The sequence below is a fragment of the Calypte anna genome, chromosome 5 (genome assembly GCF_003957555.1).
Source record: "Calypte anna isolate BGI_N300 chromosome 5, bCalAnn1_v1.p, whole genome shotgun sequence".
NCBI lineage: Eukaryota > Metazoa > Chordata > Aves > Apodiformes > Trochilidae > Calypte > Calypte anna.
In genome coordinates, this window is record NC_044250.1 from 15,098,033 (window position 1) to 15,124,283 (window position 26,251).

A 26,251-nucleotide genomic window follows, 5' to 3' on the forward strand; every position below is an offset into this window, starting at 1 on the left:
CACAAGGACTAAGTTGAAGGCAAAGCACCCAGGTGAGCACTGAGGAAGGCTTGGACTAGGTGCACTCTTCCACCCAACCTAAAAGTGGGGACAGCAGGAAGTTTCAGGTAGCCTGGGGGAGACAGGGACATGACAACAACATGGTGTAGACAAGACAGCACTTTTCTTGACAAATACCCCACCCTGATCATCTTCATGGTGTACAGCATGACCTCAGTCCATGGAGAGCAAATCTCAGCACCCTTCCCATCAGCTATCCCACCAACAATCCTCCCAGAGCACCACCAGCAGCACTGGCTGGAAGGAGCACATCATGAAGGTTTGTCAAGACCATCAAATAATAATTTACTGTGATTCAATCTGTGGCTTTGTACAGTTGCTGGGGTGGGATGAGGCCAAAAGAGGAGGGGATGAGGGAGGAAAAAAAAACAGAAAAAAAAGTTGTTTGCCGCAGGCTTGAGTGACATGGGAGTTAGTCCTTGGAGGGGCTCATGCTCCCCCTTTCCTCTTCCTCTCCCCCTATACGCCTCCCCTTAATCCATTTACTTCTTCCTTTGCTTCCCCTCTTTCCGTGTGCTCTGCACAGTAGGAACCTCTCCAAGACACAGTCGAGTCAGCTGAAACCAAAAGGGGACACTCATTAGCACCATCAGGACTGGCAGGGACTGTTTGCATCACCCACCCCCAGTGTTTTGGGATGACACTGCTACTGCCCACAGATAGGAAAAAACTTATGTTGGGAGCTTTTCTGGGAGCCTGTGGTCCAGTATGACAGCTCTAAGAAGTCCAGAGCTGGCTCAGCTGTGCTTGTGCTGAAATGAACAAGCAAATGGTCTGTGGTGTGACCAGGGAGCATCTCACCAGACCTGTGTCTGCCCAAACCCTTGTGTTGTGTGCTGAGATCTTTCTCCCTCCTCCAGGGATGATGGGAACCACAAAGTGATTCCAGGACAAATGCAGCCAAATCTCTATGGCCATACAACCAACCTTTCCTGGGTGTCTTTGCCTTGCTTCTGTGCCAGGATGTTCCTCCCTCTCTGCTCTTGGACACTATAGCTAGAATAACCTGGGATGTCTGGTTTAGTCTGTGCCTTAGCAGATAAAGATGTGGGCAACCCACAGGGCACACTTTTAACAGAGCAGAGTGTTTTAAAGAGACTGCTTCCCACCCCTTCTTGGCCCTCTCTTTGAAAACATTGCCCTGATCAGTGCTGACCCCTGGGCTGTGACAGTCTGAGCTCCAGGCAGTCCCTGCAGGGAAGCAGCTGAGCCCATGCTCTCAGCTGTGAGCCCAGAGCAGAAAAGCAGCCACAACCTGATATCCCCATTTGGAGAAAGTGCTCCTGAACCTTTGGAGAACTCTAACACCTGGAAAACCTCCCTTAGCAGTGGTAAGTGTGCTGGGCACAGCACTTGGCTCAGCCCCCAGGAAACCTCATGTGCTTTGGGTGGGAGGTGGGTTTTTTGCTCAGAGGTAGTAAAGCAATTTTTTTTTTTTTCCCCGTTTAGGGAAGAGCTCTGCTGCACTCACACACTTGGGCTCAAAAATCAACAGAGGAAAAACAGCTGCCCACCTCCTCCAAAGCATCATCTCTGAGAGGACATGATGCTAATTCTATGATTCTAATTCTATGATTCTATGCACTTCCCTTTAGGACTAGCAGCAGTGTAAAGGGGTAAAGGGGCATCCCAGGTACTTAGGAGACTGCCCTAAAGACACTGAGGCAATGTTTGTGCAGGCTTTTCTCCTACAACCCAATCCCAGATGTCCTCAGCACACATCTCCCTGGTGCACTCATCCCCAATTGCCTCTCTCCTCTTCTGCCATGGAAGGAGCTGGTTACACAGCCAGATCTTCTCTGACTTCTGGCTCAAGTCCACCAAGCTCATGGGGGGGACCTCAACAGAAGCTCCCACTCACTGTTATCCAGCAGGATTAAAATGATTTAAATAAGCTTATTATTAAAAAAAAACCAACCAAACAACAAGGAAAGAAAAAGAACAACAACAGGGAAGTGAACATGGACGGTCTGAGCAGCAACATTTCTGGCTCCAGCAGGCAGTTTATAAAAGCAGAAGAGCCCCCTGATGGCTCATTCTCAACACTGCATCAGCTCCAAATACCTAGAGTGTGCTCTGCAACGGGGAGAACTCGAAGCTTTTGCAGTCAGAATGTCTGCAATTTACACATCAGATAGCAACGTGCTCAGCCAGCTCCTTGTCTTTATAGAGCCCATCTGCTGAACATGCAGCAAGCCACACACATTCAGCACTAGCTTAACTCCTCTTTCAGAGAGGCAGCAAGGGAAGGAGCTTTCTGGGGAAAGCACAACCAAACACCTATTTTTAAAAATTCATTTCTGTAGAATTTTGTCCCACAGAAGGAAAAATAAAAATGAAGGAAATTCCAATTTCCAATGAAGGAAAAATAAAAAAACCTCTTTCCTCCCGCACACTTCCTCAGGACAGTGGGAATCCAACTCACCTATGCTTTGACAGAAAACTACAATTTCAGACACAAAGTTGTTTCATTTAAAAAAAAAATCCATTGCTGAAATCGTTTCTACTGCATTTGTTTGTGGATGAGTGCATCTGCAGTGAGCTCCTGCCATGCCTCCGTGCTGCACCCCCTCTTCTGCTTCCAGGGTAACCCTGCACACCCCAATCCCTGTCTCTGGCACTCACCATGGTCAGGAGATGACACATTTACAGTTCATGCAGCCAGGGCCACTCTCATCCGGGGGGTTCAGCTTGCGCAGCTTGTGCTGACGGATCTCCCGCACCAAGGTGTAGAAAGCATCTTCAACACCCTGAAACAAAACCCACTGCTTACTGCACCTGCCCACAAAGAAAAGGGACAGTTCAGAGAAGAAAGGGCTCTGCTCCCCAGCTAGGTCTTCCTAGCACTGCCTTTCAACGGTGCAGATGGCCAAGTTAAAGGCACAGAACAAAGTCAGGAGGACTACGAGGGCTCTTGGTTTAACCCTCAGAGAAGAAGAGGCAGAGAGCTTTTAGGTCCTTGGGACTCATCAGGGTTCAGCAGCCTGAATGAGGTCTGCTACATAAGACAAAAGCCACCACTACATCACTGAAGGCATCAGCTGCTCCACTTCCACCTTTGTGCTCTGGGAGCATCCAGCACTGTAGGTCTGCCAAAACAGCCCATGGATGGGGTGAGCCAAGTCCCCTGACCTTAGCTGAGCTGCAGAGACCCTTGGAGAAAGCCTTGAGAAGGCATCTTCCCTTCACTGCTGCCAGAGCATGAACTGCACACTTCTCCAGGCTGAACACTCAAGTCCAAAAGGGGAGAGAAGAGGCTCTTGCACCATCTGCCTGCACTGTGGTGTTTGCCCACTCCTGCCTCTCCAAGGACAGCACTGCAGAAAAGAGAGGAATAACAAGATTTTGTTTAAAGGCCTCCTCCTACCTGTCTGGTTTTGGCAGACGTTTCTATGTAGGGGATCCCATAACTCCTGGCCAGGTCCTGTGCTTGCCGGGTCTCCACTGTCCGAGCTGGTAAATCACATTTATTCCCAACCAGCACCATGGGAACATCATCTGAGTCTTTCACCCTCTTGATCTGCTCCCTGCAAAAGCAAGAGATGCCAAAGTGAAGGAAGAAAAGGAACACTCTCCACCAGCTGCTTTGTCAAGAATTAACAGCCAGTCCTCATTCCACATTCAAGCCATGTGTTGAGCTTTCAGAACAGAAATGACCACAGCACCCAAGTGAGTAAACAGGACACTTTTGGAAATGAAAACTGAGCACAAGTCTGCTCTTTAAGTACAAATGCTTACAAACCACAACATGAAATTATGACAATCTGTATTAAAACATGAGCTTGAGGTAGTTCAAGCTGAACAAAATTAGAAGCCAAGCAGTCACTTGTTGTTTCCAACACATTGGATAACTGATCTCTCTAAAAGGACCTAATAAAGCCCAACAAAAACAACCACCTGCACACAATAATTTTCTAAGCTGATAAAGCAGCTTTTGGCAGCCATAAACTTTTCAGCAGATGCACAGGTAGTGTTTGCTTTCTTTCCATTTAGCTCTGGTGGCTCAAAGCAGAGAAATCAACTGTGAAGTGAAAAAGTGGTAAGACTTCTTCATTCCAACCTTGGGAACAAAACTGGGTGGGTAAGGATGAGCTCTAACATTGCTAAAAATCCTAAAGGTCCTTATGACCACAATCTATTCCATTCCCTCCCGACAGATACTTTCTTTGCTTAATCATTTAACTTCAGATGCAGGTCAGCTTTTTATTTTTTTCTTTTCTTGCTCATATGTCCAGAACATTTAAAGGGTTTTATTTAACAAATAGAATGATGTAAAATGCTGATTTCTGCATTTTAATTTAATTAAAATTTCCATCCCAAAGCAGCTGGGCATGTATTACACACACACACACACACACACCTCTCATTAAAAGGCAAAAAAAAAAGTCGAAGTAGAAAATAAAAATTAAGTCTTACATTATATGTATGATATACCATAAAGCCACTTAAACATTCTATGTAATATCTTGATCAGCAAATGCAGGTACTAAATTTAGTGCACAGGCTCCACTGAGCTGAAAAGACAAAGGTCCTAATGATCACTAGGAGAAGGATGGGAGAGCCAGTGTTTCTCTGGGGAATATTCTTTTAAAAGTGCAAGCACAAAGAGCCCAGGCAAACCAAGATGCAAGCCAGTGATCTGCATTGTGATTAAAACTGGGGCTTGAAACCAAACTGTGCTGTGTCTGATTAACAGCCCCAGTCTAGGCACAGGGATGAGAGCTGCTGAATCCTGCAGGAGCTTTAGCAAAGTCCCACCCTAAATTAGGTTCATCTCCAATTACCCAAATTAGTCCAACTGTATACTTATCACAGTGAACCAGCCAAAGACTGAGACATCAGCAGCTCTGACTAAAAAGCAAGGAAAGGCTGTGCCTGGCTTGGAGCTAGAGGATTATCTGGGACCTGGGCTGGTGAGGAGGGATTGGAGTGCCTCAGGTCATGGAATGGTCTGGATTGGAAGGGACCTTAAAAATCATGTGGTTCCAATCCCCCTGGATCAGAAGGGACACCTCCCAGTAGACCAAAGCCCCATCCAGCCTGGACCTGGGACACTGCCCTCCTGCCCCAATTTTGCCCCAAAGGGCCAGGGCTGATTTCTGCAGATGTGTGCAGCAGGGGAAGGAGCCCATCCTGTCATTCCCAGCCTCCTCCCTCAGGTCCTGGGCCCATCAGAAGCTGCTGAGATCGAATGCACTAACAAAGCAATTCCATTTATTAGGGAGGGGAGGGGGGAGGAGGAAGCAGAGGATCCACTCTCAGTCCCCAAGGGCCACAAGCAATCCTCTCAGATGGGTTTTACTGGAGTCACTGACACTCTGTCTGCTCCATCTCTGCCCTGGGCAATGTGAGCTCATTCTCTGCTGGCAGGCAATGCTTCCACTGCAGGGGGGCTGCAGCAGCAAGGCACCCTCTGCAGAGGGGGAAGGGGCAGGATACCAACCTGTACTGGTGAATATCTTCAAAGGACTTGGTGTTGTTGATGGCGAAAACACAGAGGAACCCTTCCCCTGTTCTCATGTACTGGTCTCTCATGGCACTGTACTCCTCCTGCCCTGCAGTATCCAAGATGTCCAACAGGCACGTCTCTCCATCGATGACAACCTGCTTTCTGTAGGAATCCTGCAGGCCAGGGAGGGAGAGAAAGGGAGTAGGATGTGTTAGGGAAGGGCTTGGGTCCAGCCCTGCAAAGAGATGCAGCGAGTGCCTGCTCTGACTCTGCCTGGGATGAGGTGGCATTAAATACCTGGCATTAAATGAGGTGGCATTAAATACCTGACATTAAATACCTGACACAATCTGTTGGAAAAACAGAGCAGCTGAGCAGGTTTCCCCTTCATCTAGCAGAGCCATAGAGAGAGCCATCCCCAGCCCTGTCTCTGGCAGACTAGGGGAAGCTTTGTCTCTATCAAACTGCATAGCCCTTGACAACTATTTTTCTAAGCTTTAATCAGCTCCAGCTCTTCCCTTCAGCTCCCACCTTGCCCAGGTGCTGGATGGGGACAGGTAGGAAAGGTCTCCTTGGCTGGCCACCAGCCACCATCTGCAATTTGTAGAGCTGGAAGTTAAGATCCATTTCCAGACCTGGAAATCCAGCATTTTCAAGACATCTCAGATAAGGTACAAAAGGCAATATGCCACCAGTAAGGCTGCAAAATGGACCTGATGGTAAAGCTCTTCTTCAAACATGAGAAAAACAAAATAAAAATGAAAAAAATAATGTTGTGAGGAGGGTGTTTCCCAGAACCAGTCAGGGGTATTCCCTATGCAGCAGAGTGCAAGATACCCCAGATGTGAGGAGGCCTGGAAATCCCTCAGGGCATCTTTCAAAAGGTTTCACTTTCACTGCAGGCTCTTCATAGCACCTCTCATCTCCAGCATCCCTCCCCCTTGCCTGGGCTCAGCATCAGAGTTGCTACTGGGGAAGCCCCTAAAGGAGCCTCCTGTCCCTGGGCATGGTGCAGGAGCCTCCCCCCTCTCTCAGCAGGAGCAGGGATCCAGTCCCAAAGGTGTGAGACAGGTGGGAGTCAGGAATACACCCAGGACACTGCTTTGCAGCCACTCACACAGCTTGTGCCTGCAGCGTAAAATGAATTCTAATGCCTGCTACTCTCCCAGCCACCACAGCAATGTTCTCAGATGACCTTTGCAGATTTGCAGACAACCAGCAGACACACCATAGGTATCTGAGAGGACCAGCAATGGCACAGAAAGGGGATGGGGCCAGCACAGCCTCTACCTTCTGGTTCATTATTACACCACCATCTACTAATGGGCTAATTTAAGTCTTTCCTCACCTTGTGGACAGGAGATCTGCTCTGCCACAACCTTGTCACAGCTGTGTCTTCCCAAAAAGGGGACTGCTGACCCACCAGAAATGAGCATGGAATGATGGGCTGGCTTCCAGCCAGGCACTCTGCAGGCGACTGGCAGGCTGCTCTGAAGGGATATGCTCCCATTCCTGATCAATAATGCATCACAGCCTCCTTGGTGCAACAGAGGAGAGAACTGCCTCCACCTCCAGGGCCCCAGTGCCTCTCAGGGACTGGCAAAGGGGACACCAGTGCCTGCTCTGCTTAGCAGAGCATCCTCCCACCTCTGGTCCCTGGCCTGCATCTGGAGGACCAGCCTCTCAGCTCACATCTTCATAATTAATTGCCAAGTCTCCAGATGATAGGAAGTCTCAGCAGCAGACAGCACACCCACAGTGAAGCAACCCCACACCTCAGCTGAGGTGATCACCAGGCTGCCCTTAAGGCCAGCTCACTAATGAAGCAGAAGCATTAGCAGTGTTGCAGAGGATGCTTTGCACCCCAGTGCCCAGAGGAAGGGGACAAGATCTCCTCACCCCTTGTCTGGCACACAGCTTCATCCTAACACCCTCAGGGATGCTCAGGATAATGACAGATCCATCCCTGCCATGCTGCCAGCTGACCTGGCTGCTGCTGCAGGGGTAGCTGCTACCAGCCCATCCTACAACCTCAGTGTTGCTCTGCAGTGCCCCATGTCCTGCACCACCCCCTGTACCAGGGAACAGGGATGGACCCAGCTGTGAAATGCCAGGGAGCAGAAAAACATACACTTGGGGTTCGGCCTCAGGATCCCAGACAGATGCTGGGAGCACCCCAGGTCTGCTGGGACCAAGTCAAGGGGTCCATTTGTGAACTGGTCAGGATACAAGCAGAGGCTTGGGAAGCCTATCAGTAGCTACCTGCTGAAAGGTGGACAATGAACCAAAGAATTCCTCAGCACAGTCTGGCTTCTTCCTCCATCCCCTCTCATTCAACACCAGACAATGGCAATAGCACACACTTCTTTGGGGCCTTGGCCCTCCTGTTCCCAAAATATAGGTCTTGAGGCTTCTCAGCAGTCTGAAAGCAGGTGTACCAAAGCATACTACTGCAGGTCAGCCAACATGGGCACTAATGAATCAAAAAGGCAGAAGAGGAGCAGGCAGTCATTTCCACATTTCTGCCCCAGACAGGGGACAAACACATTTCTCCACCCTCCTGCCCTGGGGCACCCCCAGCCTCCCATACCCCACTTTTCAGCACTGCCTGCACTCAATTAATTTAAGAGACAGGTAAAGCCTTTGCTCCATGCACAGATCCTCTTTTTTTTGCCCCTCTTATCCTGCTCATTTCAGCACTGCTGTGCTGATTGCTCACTGGCTGAACAGTCAGAGGCAGCTCCTGGGCATGATCCAAAGCAGCTGAAGTCATAGGTCTGATGGTTGTATTGGAAGGGCTCACAGGTAACACTCTGTGGGTCCTAAATCCCCATAATATGCAGCATGAAGAAAAGGAGTCACTGTAGAATGAGTGTAAAGATGGCCAGGGTGAAGGATGCAAGGCACAACTGAAGGAGCTGCAAATATTTCAGGACTGGTGGGACTTGCAGGTAGAAAAGCACTAAGGGTAAGAGGGATAATAGAATATGTAGTGTTGGGAGGGACCCATCAGGATCAAGTCCACCTCCTGTCCCTGTGTCTGTGGGCACCCCCAGAATCACACCATGTGCCCTGGAGCATCATCCAAAGGCTTCTTGAGCTCAGGCAGCTTTGGTGCTGTGACCAATTCCCTGGGGAGCTGTTCCACTGCTCAGCTGCCCCCTGGGTGAAGAACCTTTTCCTGAGATCTAACCTAAACCTCCCTTCAGCTTCCTGCCATATCCCTGACTCCTGTCTCTGGTCACAGGACTGAAGAAATCAGTCCCAGTCCTATCTCTTCCCCTCCTGAGGAAGCCCCAGACTGCAGTGAGCTCACCCCTCAGCCTCCTTTTCTCCAGACTGAACAATCCAAGTGCCCGCAGACGTTCCTCATAACTCATCCCTTCCAGACCCTTCCCCATCCTCATTGCTCTCCCTTTGGATGCTCTCCAACACCTTGATGTCTTTTCTGTACTGCAGTGCCCCAAAATGCACATAGGACTCCAGGTGAGGCCGTACCAGTGCAGACTGGGACAATCCCCTCCCCTGACCTGCTGGTGATGCTGTGTTTGATGCACCCCAGGGCACGGCTGGAACCTCCTGGCTGCCAGGGCACAATGCTGGCTCATGGACAGTCTGACATCAGCCAGGACCCCCAGGTCCCTCTCTGCCACACTGCTCTCCAGTCCCACCTTCCCCAGGCTGTATTTGACACCAGGATTGCCCTGTTCTAGGCACAGAATTCAGCTCTTGCCTATGTTCATCTTCCCGTGGTTGGTAATTGCCCATCTCTCTCATCTGTCCAGGTCTCTCTGCAGGACCTGCTTGCCCTGGAGGATGAGGAGCAGCTCGTGGCTGCTTTAGGAAGAGAGCATCTGGGAGGAACAGGAGAAAAGAGCAGGAGTCTCCTGGGGCACAGCAGAACCAGGCAGGGCAAGGAGGGTGTGCTGGGAAATGCCAGGCAAGGCTTACATTCCCTGCTGCCTGTTTAACATGGAGAAAACTCCCTGTAGGTACATACAGGGAGCCTGTGGCTGGAGACAAGGAAAATCTGGATCCCAGAACTCAACAAATCACTGGGTCAGAGCTGGCTCTGCCCTCCCTAAGGTTCAAGAGAGGAGCCACCCGTGCAGATGTCTCCCCAGGGAGGTTGCTCTCCATCAGCAGCTCTTTTACCAAAAGAAACCTGGAATGGGTTTCCCAGAAAAGCATCTGATGCTCCTGGTGATAAACATGGGAGGAGAGAGGAGCTGGGGAGGAAGACAACCACAACCATAAGCAAGGTGCAGCACCGAGACTCAGGAGCCATTAAATTAAATTCCAGTCTCTGACATGGACTCTCTGGGTGACCTTGGCCAGATGATGTAATAGCACAAGCTTTTAAGTGCTTTCTCTCCTTTCCATCTGTAGGATTTCTGCCTTTCTACCAAGCCTTGTCTTGCTTGTCTTTTTAAGTTGTAAGCTCTTCAGGGCGGGGACTACACACACAACACCTCCCAGAATAGATTTCTGATCCCAGCTGGGGCCTTTTAGCCATTATGATAATAGTTGCAGAAACCACAGCTGCATTTATACACATTCAGCAGGGAATCCTTTAGGAGTGCAGACAGTGAGGTTATTGTCCAAGAGGCATGACAAGGCTGCAATTTGCTTTTCCAGGGTGGACTAACTGCTCATGCAGAGCAGCACCTGCTGCCCATATTGCCCCAAACAAAGGTTTAAGTTGTGCAGGGGGTAATTAGCACCTTGCTAACAAGAGTGAAAGCAGGTGTAAAATGGAATATGTTTTTAGAAAGCAAAAAACAAAGGAAACAAAACAAACAAACAAAAAACCCACAGTGTAATGGATATTAAAAACCAGACCCTACCTCAGCACAGCCTGGAGGAGCACAGAGGGTCCCTGCATGCTTCACCAGGCTGGGTGCTCAGCTAGACAGGACAGTGCTGCCACCCATGCTGTGAGATTCACACATTAACTTTAATGCTTTGCAATGCAGCAAAGTACTCTGGAAACCACAACAGCTCAGCTGGTCAGCATATCTTGCTCAAACTGCAGGACATACATGATATAACCAAGCTCTGATAAAGCCCATTTCATCAGCAAATCTCCAAAGATTTTGCACAAGAAGTCAATATATTAGTTTTATTTTACAGGATGGGAAGTTGAAGCACAGGCACCAAATGGTTCTTCAGTTCTTTAAATCCTTCCTACCCTGTCATCTGATCAGAAAGGAGGATTTTAGTGCTCCCTCTCAGCCCCCCGCCAGCTCTGCTCACTTCTGCTGCCTGCCTGTCTCAGGCAGACACTGCTGTCCTTCTGCAGAAGGCACAAGTTGGTCCCTGCAACCTCTGAACACAGATGCAGTGACTCAGAAGAGCTCTGAGAAGCAGAGGAACATCCCTGCTCAAATCCAGCTCTGAGTTAGTGGCAAGGCAGAGAAGAGCAAGAGGAAAACAGACAGACAGACAGACAGACAGACAGACAGAGAAGCCCCCCTGCCCAGAGCAGCTTACCTCTATTGTGGGGTCATACTCATCAACGAAATGGTTCTGTATGAGCTGTATTGTCAAAGCACTCTTCCCAACACCACCAGCTCCCACCACCACCAGTTTATATTCAGTCATCTTCCAGCTGACTCCAGCTCAGGACTCACAGGAACACCACTACCTGCAAGGAGAAACACGGCTGCCACGTTAGGAGAGGGGGTGCCTGGTCTGCAAATGGAGCTGAGAGGGAAGCCCCCCTCCTCCCCCTTCTGCTGGGAAAGGCAGAAAACTGCAAAGCACAGCCTCATTTCTCAGACACTGAGCATTCCTCATGGCTCCTGCACACCTCTGGAGCACCCAAACACTGCAGGATGGAGACCCTGAGGTCTGGGATCCAGCTGATTGTTACCCAGAGCTGCCTAACTCTGAAAGGCAAAGCAGAAGGGGGACAGTCCTGAAGGTTTATTGTCTTTGAAGATGCTTGATTTCAGGAGAGATGGAGGATGGGAAGAGGCAAAACCCCCTTCACTGCTATTCTGGATGCAAAAAGGAGTGAGGTAAAAACAAGAAGTCAGCACCAGGGATGTAACATGTTTTTAACATAGCTTTATGAAATCAGTCACAGGTTATTCCACTCCAGGACCACTCTGCACTCTCATCTCAAGCTTGCAGATGTACCACCTTGGCAAGCCTGGCTTGGAAAAGGGAAGATAGATGTGGAGATGGGCTGTATGCCCCTAGGAGGCTGTCAGGGGCTTTCTTACCTTCTTCCCACTCAGCATACTGACTACCCTGGGACTCTGGCCAGAGAAAATTGAACCTGCTTCATTCTGTCACCCCATACTGTGCTCCACATCCACTGCCTTTTATGGTTCAATGCTCTGGGGTCTCAAAGATGAGATAGCCTCAAACCATGAAACTTGGTCTAAATATACAGCATGGAACTGCACCACCCAAACCTGCTTAACTTCATACTCTCCACTAGTAATGAAGATTACTTTAGAATGTGTGAAATAATCCATCAAACTGAACACAAAATTACTGTGATGCACTGCAATCCTTCAGCCTGACCATCTGGATGCAGACTTTACACATTTCCTTTACACATTCCCAAAACCTAAGGAGGTAAGGGAGTGTTACTGATAAGAAAACGATAGGGGCTGTATCAATCAAAAGTAAACCTTAAAGTAGCCAATTTAAAAGGTCTTGTCTTCCAGAAGTGCTCAGCAATGTCTCAAATTTGCCTCATATCTCAAGATGGTGACTCAAAATCATCAGATAGATTTGAAAGCCCTGGTCAATATGGTTCAGGTATCAACGCCCAGGGGAGTCCCAGTCTTCCCAAACCTGCTGTTAGCTCCTTGTCTTCACTCCCAAGGCTGCATTAAACCTCAAACCACATGGCAGGTTTGAGATGGTGGCACAAGCACCCCCTATGCCTTCCCCCTCCTCTGCTGTGCTGCCCATCTGATGCAGGACAGGGCATCCCTGCCCCATGGGGGACCACGGGAGGCCACGGGATGCTGGCATGAATGGTGCTGACTGGGAATGGTGAGGAGGGTCAGACCTACACTTCTGCAGCACTGTGCACTTGCCCTGACCCTTCAGATGGAGAAAATTCATCTTCTCCCACCTGCTCCCTTAAATTTCTGCTCCAACTCCACTGAGAAAGAGGAACTTGAACTCAGGAAGATTACAAAACCCCCAAGGTTTAAATAGAAATCCACACTCATTGGGCTGCACTGGACCCTGCCCACTGAAGGTCACCCCAGGGTCAAATACTCCTCAGTTGCAGTCACTTACAAGCTCTGGGGAAGCCACCCAAAATGCATTGGGTAGAGGGAACATGAGCTTACGGTTTCCCTGTCCCAGTGCCACCAGACACGGCCTGCAACACCATTGCACAAGGGCTAAACTCCTTCCCAGAGCTAAGCCACTCCAACCGAGCTCACCAGCCCTGCTCCTGGTACCAACCGTGGCACCAAAGACCACTCTGGACCCTGCCTGCATCTGATGCATTTGCTAATGGAGCAAAGATCTAATGGACAGATCAGAATTTTGCAGCTTCAGTCCCCAACTGATTGGGACTTTAAACCGCTCCAGACACAACAGCCTCTTGAAAAAGCCCTTTTCTGAGCTGCTGTCTCAGCAGCAGGAATCCCCACCCAAGGCTTCTTATCCCTCTGGGATGGGAAGAGACATTTGCTGTGAGTGACAGTGACAGCCTGAAAGGAGCAAATGCTGACTGACCATTCCCACCACCCCTGCTAGCCAAGAGGATGGCTGCTTCACAGCTCAACACAAAGGGATCTTGAGGGTCTGCAGAAACTCTGCAGCCAGCTCCCACCTTTCACACAGAGCAGGAAGAGCTGCAAAACACATGGCAACTGCAGAGAAAGGCCTGCAGCAGTTCTGATGGATCTCACTCTGCAGCTGGTGCTGATGTTGAAGCAGCTGCCACAATGATGCTCAAGAGGAAATGCACAACACTACCCAGGTCTGTAAGGCTTGCTAAGGTAGTGAGAAATGCCTGACCTCACTATGGGGAAGAGAAGACACGAGTCCTTGAGGAGGGGAGACCTCCCTGGAGACCACCCCAGTGGAAGGCACTGCTTGGTCTGTCTCTTTAGAACCCTCCTGGTCCACACTGCTGCCAGGAGAGAAGGGCTGAGGTGTTCACCCAGAGCAGCTTACGGGTCTCCCCTTGCTCTGGACCCCAGCTGAGCTCAGCTAAGCACTGGAGGGGCAACCACAAACCAGCAAGCCTGGCACATCATCACCCCACCCCAGCGGTCTGAGCTCTGGCTCCTCACAATCCGTCTTCCTGCTCCACACCCATCCAAGCAGCAGGAGAAATGAGGGAGGAAAAAAGCTATTGCTCCCTATCACTTGCAACTTGCCCAATTTATGGACAGGAACTCTGCAGCATTGTTCTTTGCCCACTCACACCTTAACCAGAAGGTGCTAACTTGGCCAACTCTTGCCTGGTCTGTGTGTCACCCTCACCCTGGCAGGGGCAGGAGAGATTCTACAGCTTGCAGAGGATGGCAAGTTTAGTCCAGCCAACTGCTTCATACTAAAGCTCCAAAACACATTCTAATGTGGAGCCAAAGTGTGGGGAATGATGGACACGTCTGGCCATGAGAGCTGCCTGAATTAATGCTTGCTAAAATCAGTGATCAGACAAGGTCTCTTCCTTTCCCAAAGGATCCATAGTGAAGCTCTTCACAGGGAATGTGCAGCTCCAACTGCTCATCAGGGCACACGCCAATGCCACAGGAGAGCCTGGCCAGAGTCTGCAGGGAAAGCAGGCATTTCCATATGGAGAAGCTTTGTTACAGAGCTGGGCAGCTACTCTTATCCTTAGGCTGACTGTACCAACACCATCTCCTGGCTCACCAACACCAACTCCCAGCTCCCCTTTATGCTCCTTGCTCCTGAACATGGGAAGAGCAAGGCTGCTCATCAGTGTACACACAGGTACCTGTTACCCAGTGCCACATGAACATCACCACCACTACCTGGGCTGGTTCCAAGAAGAGATACCCCTAAGACTACGTTTCTGGTTCTCCTGGAAAAAAAGGAGGCAGGGAAGAGAGAGTGAGGCTCCTGCAGGAGAGATAGTAACACACTCCCACTTTTCATGCTCCACGTGGGGACATACTGGACAGAGGCTTACAGCCTGTTGGGTGTTGTGGAAGGTTCTTCTGATGAGATGACTTCTCAAGGAAGATAAGCAAAGAGTTTCTATTTTTCAGTTTCTATTTTCGTCCCAGAGAGAGCTAAACACAAAGAAAGAGGAAAACATGAAAGCTCAGCCTCCCAGTTGCATGCTGAGGGAGGGTTTTGCTCATCAAGATCAGAAAGTTAAGCAATCCAGGTCACTGTCTGGGGTTTTCTCTGCTTGTCCAAATTCACTGCCTCTGCAGTACTCAGCTGGTGAAGCCCCTAAAAGCCATGCAGGGCTGCTGGACAAACAGCTGAGTGAGGGAGCAAGAAGAGGTGTTGAGGAGAATTGCTGAGGAAGAGGAGAGCTGGGATCCGTGTGCCAAGCCAAGAGGCTGCTGCATTTCCTGAGCTCCTGGATTTCCTGCTGCAGTGACAGGGATTCTGGCTCCCGTTCAGAGCTGTCTAGGAAAGCCTCGTTGAGTGCTTCCACCTGGCAGAGGCGACTGCTCCCAGCCCAGTAGCCAGATCAACACAGCTCCACCAACCAAGAAGTTTCTGCTTTGTGCAGGAAGCCAGGAGAGCAAGCAACCAGCCCGGGTGAGCACCAGCATCCTACCTTTGTCTTGCAGGGAGGGGATGAAGGTGTAGGTGAGGGCAGAAGGCACATCTCCATCTCTTCTCCCCTGCCTCTGCATGCTGGGCAGCATGGAGGCTTCACCTGCAGAAGCAAAGACCAAGATGCTTGGTGCAAGTTTTCAAGGGGCTAAGACTTAAAGCAGGTGGAGGCATCAAGGTTACACATTACAAGGTTACAGAGACCCAGGAATGTCCTGTGAAGGACAAAGTGATGTTCTTCACAGTCCCTTGACTCCAGCACAGTTTCATCAGCAAGGAGAGAAGCAGTTTTGGGGACCTGACTGTGAAACCTCCAGAAACTCAGCAGAAGCAGTGGTGAGGAACTCAAAGGGCATCAGTACATCCTATCAAACCACCACTGTTTACAGAAAAGCTCAGGTGTCAAACAGGGACTGAGAGGGGACTTCCAATACATTCACAACGAGGGAGGCTCCCATTCCAACAGTGTTCCCACAGGATCACTGAAGGAACCCACTCAGTCTCCTCCCTTCCTTCCCATCACCTTTTTTCTCACCCAGGATGGACACCAAGCCCAGAGTCAGGTTCCTGAGCAGCACTATACTGAGGCAAGTCAATACACAGGTTTTTACAGCTGGTTTTCAACATTTACCCTCTACTTGTCCATTCATAAAGTCTTTGCATTTAAAGACATCAGAAATCAGTTTCACTTCTGCAAATCTCTTTGAACACATCTCAGATTGGGTGCCCTCTCCTCCCCAAGCCCTGTCCGTAGGAACCAAAGAACCCTTAGACCACAAATAGTACAGTGTCTGATTTTATTTTCCCTATTTTACAGAAGTGCTCTGCAATCCTTCAGCAGAGCACCACTCACCACAGCCTTTAACCAGCAGCCCACCATGTCTGCAAGCCAGGAATCCTACTTGGTGGTTTTAGAAAACAAAGCAAAACTTGCTGGCTTACCCTGGTGACTGCCCAGGCTCCTCCATTTGCTCATGCACAGGCATCTCAGTGTCACAAAATGCAGCCCCTGGAGGGTCCCATGGTGTGAAATGCCATCACTCATTTTCATTCAAAGCTCAAAATACTGATGTTCTCTGTTAGGCCTGCCCAGCCTAAATGACATGAGGCAAACAACACTGGAAAGCTGATGTTCTGCTGCAAACCATGGCCTACCCCATGCTTCATTTTAACTTACTTGTTGCTTTTTAAATGAACAAATCTAACCCAGTGTCCTGCTTGTTGGCTTGCTGAGTGCATACCTGCAAAGTGAGAAAATGTAGCCCACAAATAAAAAAAAGAGAGATGCCAAGGATGGATAAATGTTGCCAATGGTGGCCCTGCTTTGGAGAAACAGCTTGCAGATAGCACATACCTTCTGTTAGGGGAAAAAAGAAAAGCCTGATAGGATCAGGATGGCTTCTTCCATCCTCTGCAAGCCCTCCAAGATCTGAAGGAAGCCAGCAGCCTGTCCCAGGAGACTGAACACAAAAATACTGCTCCAGAGAAAAATAAGAAAAGACATAAGGAATGATGCCATCATTACTCCATGTAGGAGGCTGAAAACACAGGCACATATTCAAGCAGAAACCTGGAAGGAAGAATAGCAGAAGGCTGAGGGCAGGTTGAAGACACAGACAGGTCTGCAAGAGAGGGATTGCCTCCCCACTGCAGCCAGAAATATGTCCCAGCAGCAAGATGCAAGCCAAGGCTCTGCATGAGCTCCTGAACAGGCATGAACAGGTCCCTGCACCAGAAGCAGCCCTTGCACACCTTCCAGCTGAAGCACCTCTGGAAACCTCTGCCAGGGACTGCCCAACCACAAAGCTCTTGTGAAGTTCTTGCTCACCACTCCTCTCCAGAGGAGATGGAAGGACATCCTCACCAAACCTGTGGCCTCTTTTCTGTTTCCTGATCCCTGCTTCTGCTGTCTGATAGCTTAGACAAAGCTGCTTTATCACCAGCTACTAGCAAGAAGCAGATTTGGCAAGAGGATTCTTGCTTTCCCTCGCAAATAATAAACACTCTTAAAAAAAAAAAATCTTGGTTGCCAGCTTACTCTAAGAAAAACAACTGGAAGGCAGCTGCCTAAACCACCCAAAACAGCAAACAACTTATACAAGTCAGTAACACAATCAACCCAAAGAACTCTGGGTAAAGGAATTGCCCTTCCCAGCCTCTACAGGCCACCAAATTTACTGCACTCCAAAGAAAGAGCAGCAGATCTGTGAAGGGATCCAGCAGAATTGCTGTGAGGAAGGGCTGAGGGAGCTGGGGGTGTTGAGGCTGGAGAAGAGGAGGCTCAGGGGAGACCTCATCACTCTCTGCAACTCCCTGAAAGGAGGTTGGAGCCAGGGGGGGGGGTTGGGCTCTGCTCCCAGGCAACTCTCAGCAAGACAAGAGGGCAGGGTCTCAAGTTGTGCCAGGGGAGGTTTAGATTGGAGATGAGAAAGAATTTCTTTCTGGAGAGGGTGATCAGGCATTGGAATGGGCTGCCCAGGGAAGTAGTGGATTCTCCGTGTCTGGAGATCTTTCCAAAGAGCCTGGATGTGGCACTGAGTGCCATGGGCTGGGAACCACGGGGAGAGCAGATCAAGGGTTGGACTTGATGATCTCTGAGGTCCCTTCCAACCCAGCTGATTCTATGATCTCAGGAGCTTGTATACCAGGGCTGCCCATGGCCATGTCTGCAGCAGGGAACTGGCAGGTGCTGGGACGTGTTTGCAAATGGCATCTTCATCTCCCACCATCCCCACGCCCCCTGAAGCCAGGAGCCTGTCCCACCAACCAGCCAAGCCAACCCCCCAGAGACAAAGCATGCTGCTCTGCAGGGTATTTACTGCCAGTTCATGGAAAGGTCTGGAGGAAACAGGCAAATGATATGCCCTGCTCTGCTGCTGAACAGAGACCCTAAAAAACATAAAATCACAAGCAGATGAGACAGCAGCTGGGCCAGCATCCAGCTGAAACCACCACTTGTCTGCATCTGGCAGGGCCAAGAGTTTGAAGAAAATCAAAGAGGGTTTTTAAATTAAACCTGTGATTTATGAGCAAACACTTAAATTCTAGATGAGCAAGAGGAGTTTGTGTAAGGAAAGAGAGTCTGGAGCTTTGTCTGAAAGCCTGGTAAAGGTGGATGTGTGAACACACCCCAAAGCAGGCTGGGACAACAGGGGACAATTCTGTAAAACTGAGCTCATATTTTGCAGTCAGTATTTAGGAACTAGTGTTGGTTCTGCCAATGCATGTGGGAAACAGGGGCAGGGGAGGACCAGCTCTTGCTGCTAAGATGCAGAAGACTTAAAAACATCCAGAACTCCTCTGCTTTAATCTCCTCCCCAGCCTCCCAAGGCAAAGCAAGTGGTTCAGAGACAGACACTTTCCTGCCTGGGCTGGCAGCTCTCCATCTTGCCCTGGAAAAGAGCAAGGCCTCCCATCCTTTTTCAGAAAAACAAATTAAGAACATACTTTGTGCAATGGAGAGGCTAAGGTGGAGTTCGAGACAAGTGTCAGCTTTTACATTTCTTTGCATTAAAATCCCATCTATAAAATTAAATGGGAGAGGTGAAAAGCAGCATGATGTACTTTGGGAGTATGAAGAGATGGACAGGCACCCAGGAATGTTTAAAGCAAGACCCACAAAATGTGTGGCAGGCAACCACAAACTCAGGCTCTGAGCAACCTGTTGAACTGCTACACTCAGTACCAAACTGTACTGATTTTCCCACAAGTAGAAACTTGGATCACACAAGTCTGTAGTGATGGTTTCAGTGTATCTCTGTACCTACCAACAGGGAGAGAGCATCGTGTTTTGGGGTAAATGCTGTCCTGCAAAGTGGTGGAATTAAAAGAAATGCTGTCTCCAGGCTGGTTTCCTGAAGTACCCAATACCTGGTCCTCTTGGTGGCAAAAGGAAGAGCTGCAGGGAAGCTTCTAGGGAAAGGCACTGGTCCTGTCACCACACTACAGCAGGTCACAGGCACCTGGCTGTCTCCTGCAGCATCATAAGAAGGGACAATTTCATCCCTGAGCTGCAAGAGATGGAGTACCCATTGCTGGAGCTGGTGGCCATGCATGAGCAGAAAACTCCTACCTGTACAGACAGGCAAGGGATGCAAGCAAGCCCAGGTGCTGGCCCAAAGTCATCACTGGATGGTAAAGATAGGAAATAAAATATTCAGGCCACATGACCTCCCATCCAAGGGCTTCCTGCGAGATAAAAAGATCCCAAGCAGGATCCAAGCTGGAAGTTCCCAAGCTTCCAAGTTTTGGAAGAGAAAACTGTTGGTCTCCTGCTGGGTCTTTGTGCTTGGCACCTCCCCAGCTTCCCTGGGCAGAGCTGGTTGGGGAGGAAGGGAACCTCATGCAGGAAAGCCCAGAGTGCTCTAAGAGGCACCCTTCTCCCCAGTTATCCTCACCACAGCTGGGTCATGAGTGGAAGTGGCCAGGACAGTGATGCTCTGAGGCTCAGAAAACCAATGGAAGATTCCCAGTGAGGCTGGGAGGAGGGGCAGCTGAGCACTGCTGACATTTCCCTCACTCAAAGCCCAGCTTCAAGAAAGGGGGAAGACACTGGGATAAAGTGGCCTTGTACCTCACTTAAGAAAAGGACCAGTCCCAACCTGAGCCCCACTGAGCATCTTTTTTTTTTTTTTTTTTTTTCCCAGACAGAGGATAGAGCAGCAGAGGTGCAATAATGTCATCTCCATGGGCTAGCTGTGAGTAAGGACAGTCCATCCTGGGATGATTTGGGATGAGGGAATAAGGCTGAGTTTCCTTCTTGCCTTTCCATTCCCAGTGGGACAGCAATAAAAAGCTAGGAGCTTAAAAGAGCAGCTTGAGTGACCCCAAACAGGCAAAACTGGATACTGCCAGAGTATCTTCTTTCCTAGTAAGCCACTTCATTTACATGATCCAATATAACTATGATACGTCTGTGTTCATTTAGCCTTTGCAGCACCTCTGCAGGCACCCACCCTTATTTATTTGAAGAGCAGGGACAAAGGGGAAGAGAGCACCACAGCAAAAAGCAAACCTGCAGGACACACTCCAGCAAATCTGGGAGAAAGAGCTGTGGACAAAGCATTAAAAAAGCAAGCAGTGGGGCATCTCATGGAGCCAACAACCAGGGGTCAGCAGGAAGAGGAGAGAAAAGGCAGCAAGCACGCACCTGCTTCTGGGACCTCATCCCTGCTCTCCTTTCCCCTGGGATGTGTCATTAGCAGGGTGACAAAATGCTGTCAGAAGCATGAATATGCATCAGTCATTCTGCAATAGATACCCAAGGTCACACTGCTGATTTATGGGGCTGGCAGCTGCAGCATCAGTCCAGTGCAGCCCAGAGAGATGGGGACACTGCACGACTGACAAGGAGGTCTGGAGAAGACCTCCAAACCGAGCTCTTCAGCAGCTAAGGCACAGGAATTAGTCACACCCAGATAAGAAGCCAGGCAGAACCAACCCATGCATTTTTTGTGCCATGCTGAGCAACCATCACACACTGACAGAAAGGTCCAAAGGTTAAGGCAGGAGATTTTGTAGTGTAACGAGGCAACCAGGTGCCACTAATTGCCAGGGAGTGAGCATGAGCTTGTGTCAAGTCCACCTGTGCCTGATTAGGGTGGGACCCACTGCGCATGAGCAGGACCAGGGGGCCTATAAAAGGTGAGTCCTGAGACACAGGCTCAGCTCAGTCCTGAGCACACTTTGCAGAGAGGTCAGTTGCTTCTCTCAGCACTGTGTTACCTTCATTGTGCCACTAGTGCTCATCACCCTCAGGGTGAGGCTCTGGTGGTGCAGCCGGCTAAGACCCAGTACTGCAATGCCAAGGCCTCGGGTTTGAGACTCCTCAGAGCCTCACCCTGATGGCAATGAGCACTAGTGGTGCAATGAAGATAACACAGTGCTCCAAGAGCGACTGACCTCTCTGCAAAGTGTGCTCAGGACTGAGCTGAGCCTGTGCTTCAGGACTCACCTTTTATTGGCCTCCTGGTCCTGCTCATGTACAGTGGGTCCCACCCTGATCAGGCACAGGTGGGCTTGACACAAGCTCATGCCCACTCCCTGGCAATTAGTGGCACCTGGTTGCCTCGTTACACTACAAGATTTCAGTTTGGATCAGAATATTTTGTTAAGTTTGGGTTCTGGATTACCCAAGCCTCACTCTGTTCCTCGTGGTAACTCTCAGCCACAACAGGCTGGTTAATGTGATGCTCATGTCCCCTTCCCTCTGCAGCAGGGATATTTGAAAAATTGGATTGGATTTTAAAAAAATCCAAGCAGTGTTGCTGTGTGCAGGCTATTTACATACATCCCTGTCACAGCAATGCCCTGCTGCAGATACGACTGAGGATGTAGGGATCACAGCTCTCCATACTCAAAATGGAAGGTTCTCCCTCTTTTTGCCCTGGAGTGGCTCAGGGACACTGCACAGTGACTTGTCCTGTCTGTCCTGCAGCCATCACAGCCTGGTGACAGAAAATGTGCTACTTCAATTCCAAGGAGCCTCCAGTTCAGGTTCACACATCCCACCTCCCAGGGGAACTCACACTGCAGCAGATCAAGGAAACAGCAGCTCCACCCTGCAACAAGGAAGCCACAGCACCGAGTGACTTGCTGACACAGGAAACATGGTAAAGCTGGGGATTTCTGCTTTCCCATGTTTGAGCTTTTGCCACAAGACTGTGTGCTTCTCATCACTGATTTTGCAAGGGACAGGAGCTCAGTGCCTACTGCAGAATCTGCTGGCAGACCTGTGCAAGAGGCAGAAGCAGGAGAGGTTCTTCCAGAGCCTCTCTGGACAGCATCCGGGATTAGGGTGGGCTCAGAGCCAGCACCAGACACACCAGAGCTGGAAAGAAAACCACAGAAAAGCAAGACATGAAGCCTGGGATAGATGTGGCTCCACCTCAACACTGAAGCCTGAGAAGCTGATTAGCAAATAAAGCCCCCAAGAAGAGCAGAGCAGCTGAGGCTCTGAAAATGCCTAAAGCTTTGATGTACTTAGATCTTCTTGGAATCCCTGAAATGACTACCAGTCCCTCAGGGCATCCCTAGTAGAAGCAACAAATATTTCCAGATCAGGCCTTGGTGCTGCACTTGTCATGGCCAAACTCTGGAGATCCTGCCCCACCTCCTCAGCTCAGGCATGGCCAGAGATGGAGAAAAGGGCAACACAGGGCTCTGATTTCCACCTGACAGCGCTGGCAAGTGCTCCCTCCAGTCACATTAACCAGATGTACTTGTTTGAAAGAGGTGCAGTTAGGAAGCACACTGTGCCCTGAGCTTCAGGGATGACACCTTGCTGTGGGAGAGTCAAGAGTGTGATGGAACAAAAAGATCCAAGAGCTCTCAACTGCAAACACAAAGAAGAAAACCTGCAGGTCTCCAAATAATGTCTGCAACAGGACATGTCAGCCAGATGCCAGCACAGGTCCAGAGTTGGCCAGGCAGGTACCTGGTGACCTGACAGCACTCACAGGTGGGATTTCACCCTGTTCTTCAGCACTGGCTTCTCCTGAGGGTACACAAAGTACAGCCCAAAAGATCTGGGGCATCAGGTGCTAGAGGCACAGCCTGGGGAAAGCAAAACAGGGCAGCATCAACCCAAGTGCACTTTTAGATGAAGCATCTTTTGTCAGGCATAGCAATGCACCTTCATCACAGATCAATCTCTGCCGTCAGAGACCAATCAAACGTCCCATGGGAACCCTGCACAGCAAGAAGAAAAAAAATCACACACAGTGGGGAGGGGGAAAAATAAAAATTAATAATAAAAAAAAATGAATTAAAAAAAAATTCAAACTTCTAACTGAATTGCACTGTAACTACTGTCATGTAACTTCCTCAGGGTTGTGTAAGTGATGGCAGGGAATGAAAGATGATGTAAGGGATTCCCAAATAGTCTGTCCAAAATCTTTTTATTCTTTCCAGTGGAAATCATCTTTGGTTTCAGAGCAGTGCCTCATACTGCTGGATGATTTGCAAACAAAAATGGGGGCTCCTACACTGAAATGTCCACTTAGAAAAATATCTTTCTTAACTCTGTCCCTGCTGTCCACATGACATTCAAATCTTTATCTTCTGAAGCCACTGATTTCCCTGACACCTTGCAATAGTAAGGTCCCCAAGCTATAATCATCACTTGTTTTTACCAGTCCTGTATACACAGCTTCCCATCTGCTTTCCCAGTGCCCAGCCATCTCCCACTGCCCTCTCAGACCTTCTGACCCTGCTGCTCAAGCACAAGTCTGCAATGCTGTGAAAACACACATTAAAGAGACATTTTATAAAGAAACACAGCATTTTTCATTGGATTTATTCTTGGGTTTATAAGGTTCATGCATACAGTTCTGTATTTGGTCTGAACAAGGTAACCACAAAAGGCAAACTTAGAACTTCAAAGCTGACTTCTCCTGACAGCCCTGAGCTACATAAGATTTTCCAGTCTCCCAGTGGGAGAGGACAAGCCAAGCTGACAAGTCAGGACAAAATCTGTGAGTCTCAGAACTGAGATCAGAGCTCACAGGATCACCCTAAGGAAAGGGTTAAAAGTAGTGAAGTCCCACCAGTGAAACCACTAAAACCAAGACAACCAACACCATCTGAGACCTAACTTGGTCCATTTTAATTTTCAACCCTAGCCCACTTGGAGCACTCATCCCTTTCAGCATCTTGAGACAGCTGCAAGGTAGACTGAAAAATTCCTGAGAAAAGGAAGGGTTAAAAAGATTCCTTCATTCAGCCACAGAGAGTGCCTACTGAGCAGCTATAAAACCCAGCAGTCATTAAGGAAAAGGAGGAAGGAGGTGACTGATTGGTTTCAGTCTTCCAGGAGATTATCTGCCAGCAGGAATTGTACCTTGTACTGGTGGACACAATCAGCAGCTGAGCATCCACTCCCTTCTCCCACCTCTGGCTCCTAAGGACAAGCAGAGCCTCCCCAAGGAGTTCCTGCAGGGGAGGCAAGAAAAATAAGCCTGTAGATGTTCTATCAGTCTCTAAGTTCATTCAGCCTAGTTGAGGTGCAGACATCTGTAAGACTGTGCCTGGAGACTGTAGAAGAGGAATTGCTGCAGCAAAGATCAAGCTGACTCATGGGTCTTTGGCTTTGGCCTAAAATACAATAAAAAAAATCAACCAAAAGAAAATCTTAATGTCCTTTCCTCCTACCAGGAAAAATCTAAGCATCTGCCTTCAGCTCCCGGTACATAACAATACAACTTAAAATAATAAAGTAAAAATTACTATATTTTCTATAGGCAATCTGTTTAAGGGGGCAGGGAAGATAATACCTGACCTGCATTACTGTGCCAGTCACCCATTGTTGGGAGCACTGCATGGTGTCACCCTCTGTCATCACCTCCCAGCCACCAGCAAACCAGTCCTGACCTTTTACTCTACTGGTTTACCACTGTGTTCAGCACCTGTCCTCACAAACACCAGTAAGGACACAAGCACTGAAGCTCTGATACTTAACCCATGCTATCTGCAAAGGGCATTGAAAGCTGGACCTTATGACACCAAAAACCTCATACTGCTACTGCTTGGGCTATGGCAAATCCCACTAACAGGGCTCCAGGCAGGGCTAGTGAAACAGAGATGGAAAGTGCACTAAAAGACAACAGTTCAGATGCTTGCTCAGACTATAGGCTGCATCCCTTTTCACACCTTCAGGCTTTTTTTTGGACTGCTACTATAAAAATGAATTGTACAGCTATGGAGTCACTGTTCAAGTGGCAGGAGCCTGCATGGCCTGGGGTTCCTCTCCAGTGCTGCTCACCCACACCCAAAATGTTTGCCCATCATGGCTTTGCTGACCATTCAAGACTGCAAGAGTGCTGGAGTAATGCTGAATTTCACAAGGTTGTCTAGGTTTTTTTCTTCTCACCAGCAGTTAGGAAAAAGCAAAGGAGAAAAGGGAGGGATCAGATGAACCAGCACTCTTAAAGGTGACCCAGTCTAATCAGATTATGCAAACTTCCCAGCTCTTGTCATGACATGATCTGCCTTGTGAGCTTGGAGTTAGACTCAGAGATTACTCATAAAATACAGAAATCATCCCCCTGAGGAAACTACAGAAAGGCTTCACCTCTGAACAAGCAGCACTTTCAGTTTTGGTGTGCTGGTTTTTTTCTTTAAGGAAGCAGAGAACCACCAAAGCATCCTCAGTCAGGGGCACCACTTTATGGGTCTATTTCTCTCCAAATTCTTGGTAGGACAAAATTCTCTTCCCTTAGAAGAAAAAAATTCTGAGATTAAGCTTGAACTCCAAATTTTTACAGTCTTACCAGTATTGTGAGATCTCAAATGTCACCACTTGTTTTCGGAGGAGTCTGGTGGAGAGCAAAGCTAGCAGTGAGATTTTGGAAAGGAGTGAGATGCTGAAGAACTTCACCTGACAGCAGGAGAGCTCAACCAGTGCCATTTCTCAAGGCACACACAGCAATTTCTCACCCTTGAATATCATTCACACCTAACTGGAAATAAACTGCTGCTTCATTTTCCCCTTAAATCCTCTTATTTCCAGAAAGCAACTCCCTGAGGACCATCTGTAACCCTACAACGAAACCTCCCAGGCCATGGGTGGGTATGGCTCCTACACAGCTCTCCTTGTTCCCACACAGCAACCTCAACTGAAAAACTAATATTAATTTTTTTAGAAGTTAATCAAATGTTTCTAAAAACCTTTTTTAAAACCAGAAAAAGCCCATGGAAAACCACCAGCTTACATGTCAGACCTGTAAGACTGCAACCTGAAACGCTGCTTGAACAAAAGAAATGCTGCAGTGTTTTGTGGAGACTGAGTATATTAACACCTAGGCCTAGGATCTAGACTCAAACCCCCTATTAATCACAAATATTTTATCACCTCATACAACAATTTTTGCCCTTCACCTGCACACATAAGATAGGACAAAACAATGTAAGACCTGCATTTAAAAAAAGTGTATTTGAAGTTAGTATTTCTTACCCAAGTCAAGATCTACCATAAAGAACCAGTTCCACAGGCTT

General features: G+C 48.9%; 1 protein-coding gene across 2 annotated transcripts in view; it reads right to left on the reverse strand.

Annotated features, from left to right (window-relative positions):
• Nucleotides 1-320: 320 nt before the first annotated feature.
• LOC103530468 (GTPase HRas) overlaps nt 321-26,251 on the reverse strand; it is a 45,010-nt gene continuing 19,079 nt past the window's right edge. The window contains exons 2-7 of one of the 2 annotated variants that reach the window (XM_030451267.1): nt 15,261-15,362; nt 11,003-11,156; nt 5,504-5,682; nt 3,428-3,587; nt 2,686-2,810; nt 321-617 (exon numbers count right to left, since the gene is read on the reverse strand). In XM_030451267.1, the coding sequence (XP_030307127.1) occupies nt 2,691-2,810; nt 3,428-3,587; nt 5,504-5,682; nt 11,003-11,113 (570 nt within the window). In that variant the 5' untranslated portion in view covers nt 11,114-11,156; nt 15,261-15,362 and the 3' untranslated portion in view covers nt 321-617; nt 2,686-2,690. The remainder of the gene's footprint in view (nt 618-2,685; nt 2,811-3,427; nt 3,588-5,503; nt 5,683-11,002; nt 11,157-15,260; nt 15,363-26,251) is intronic. The other variant, XM_030451269.1, reaches the window with a different exon arrangement.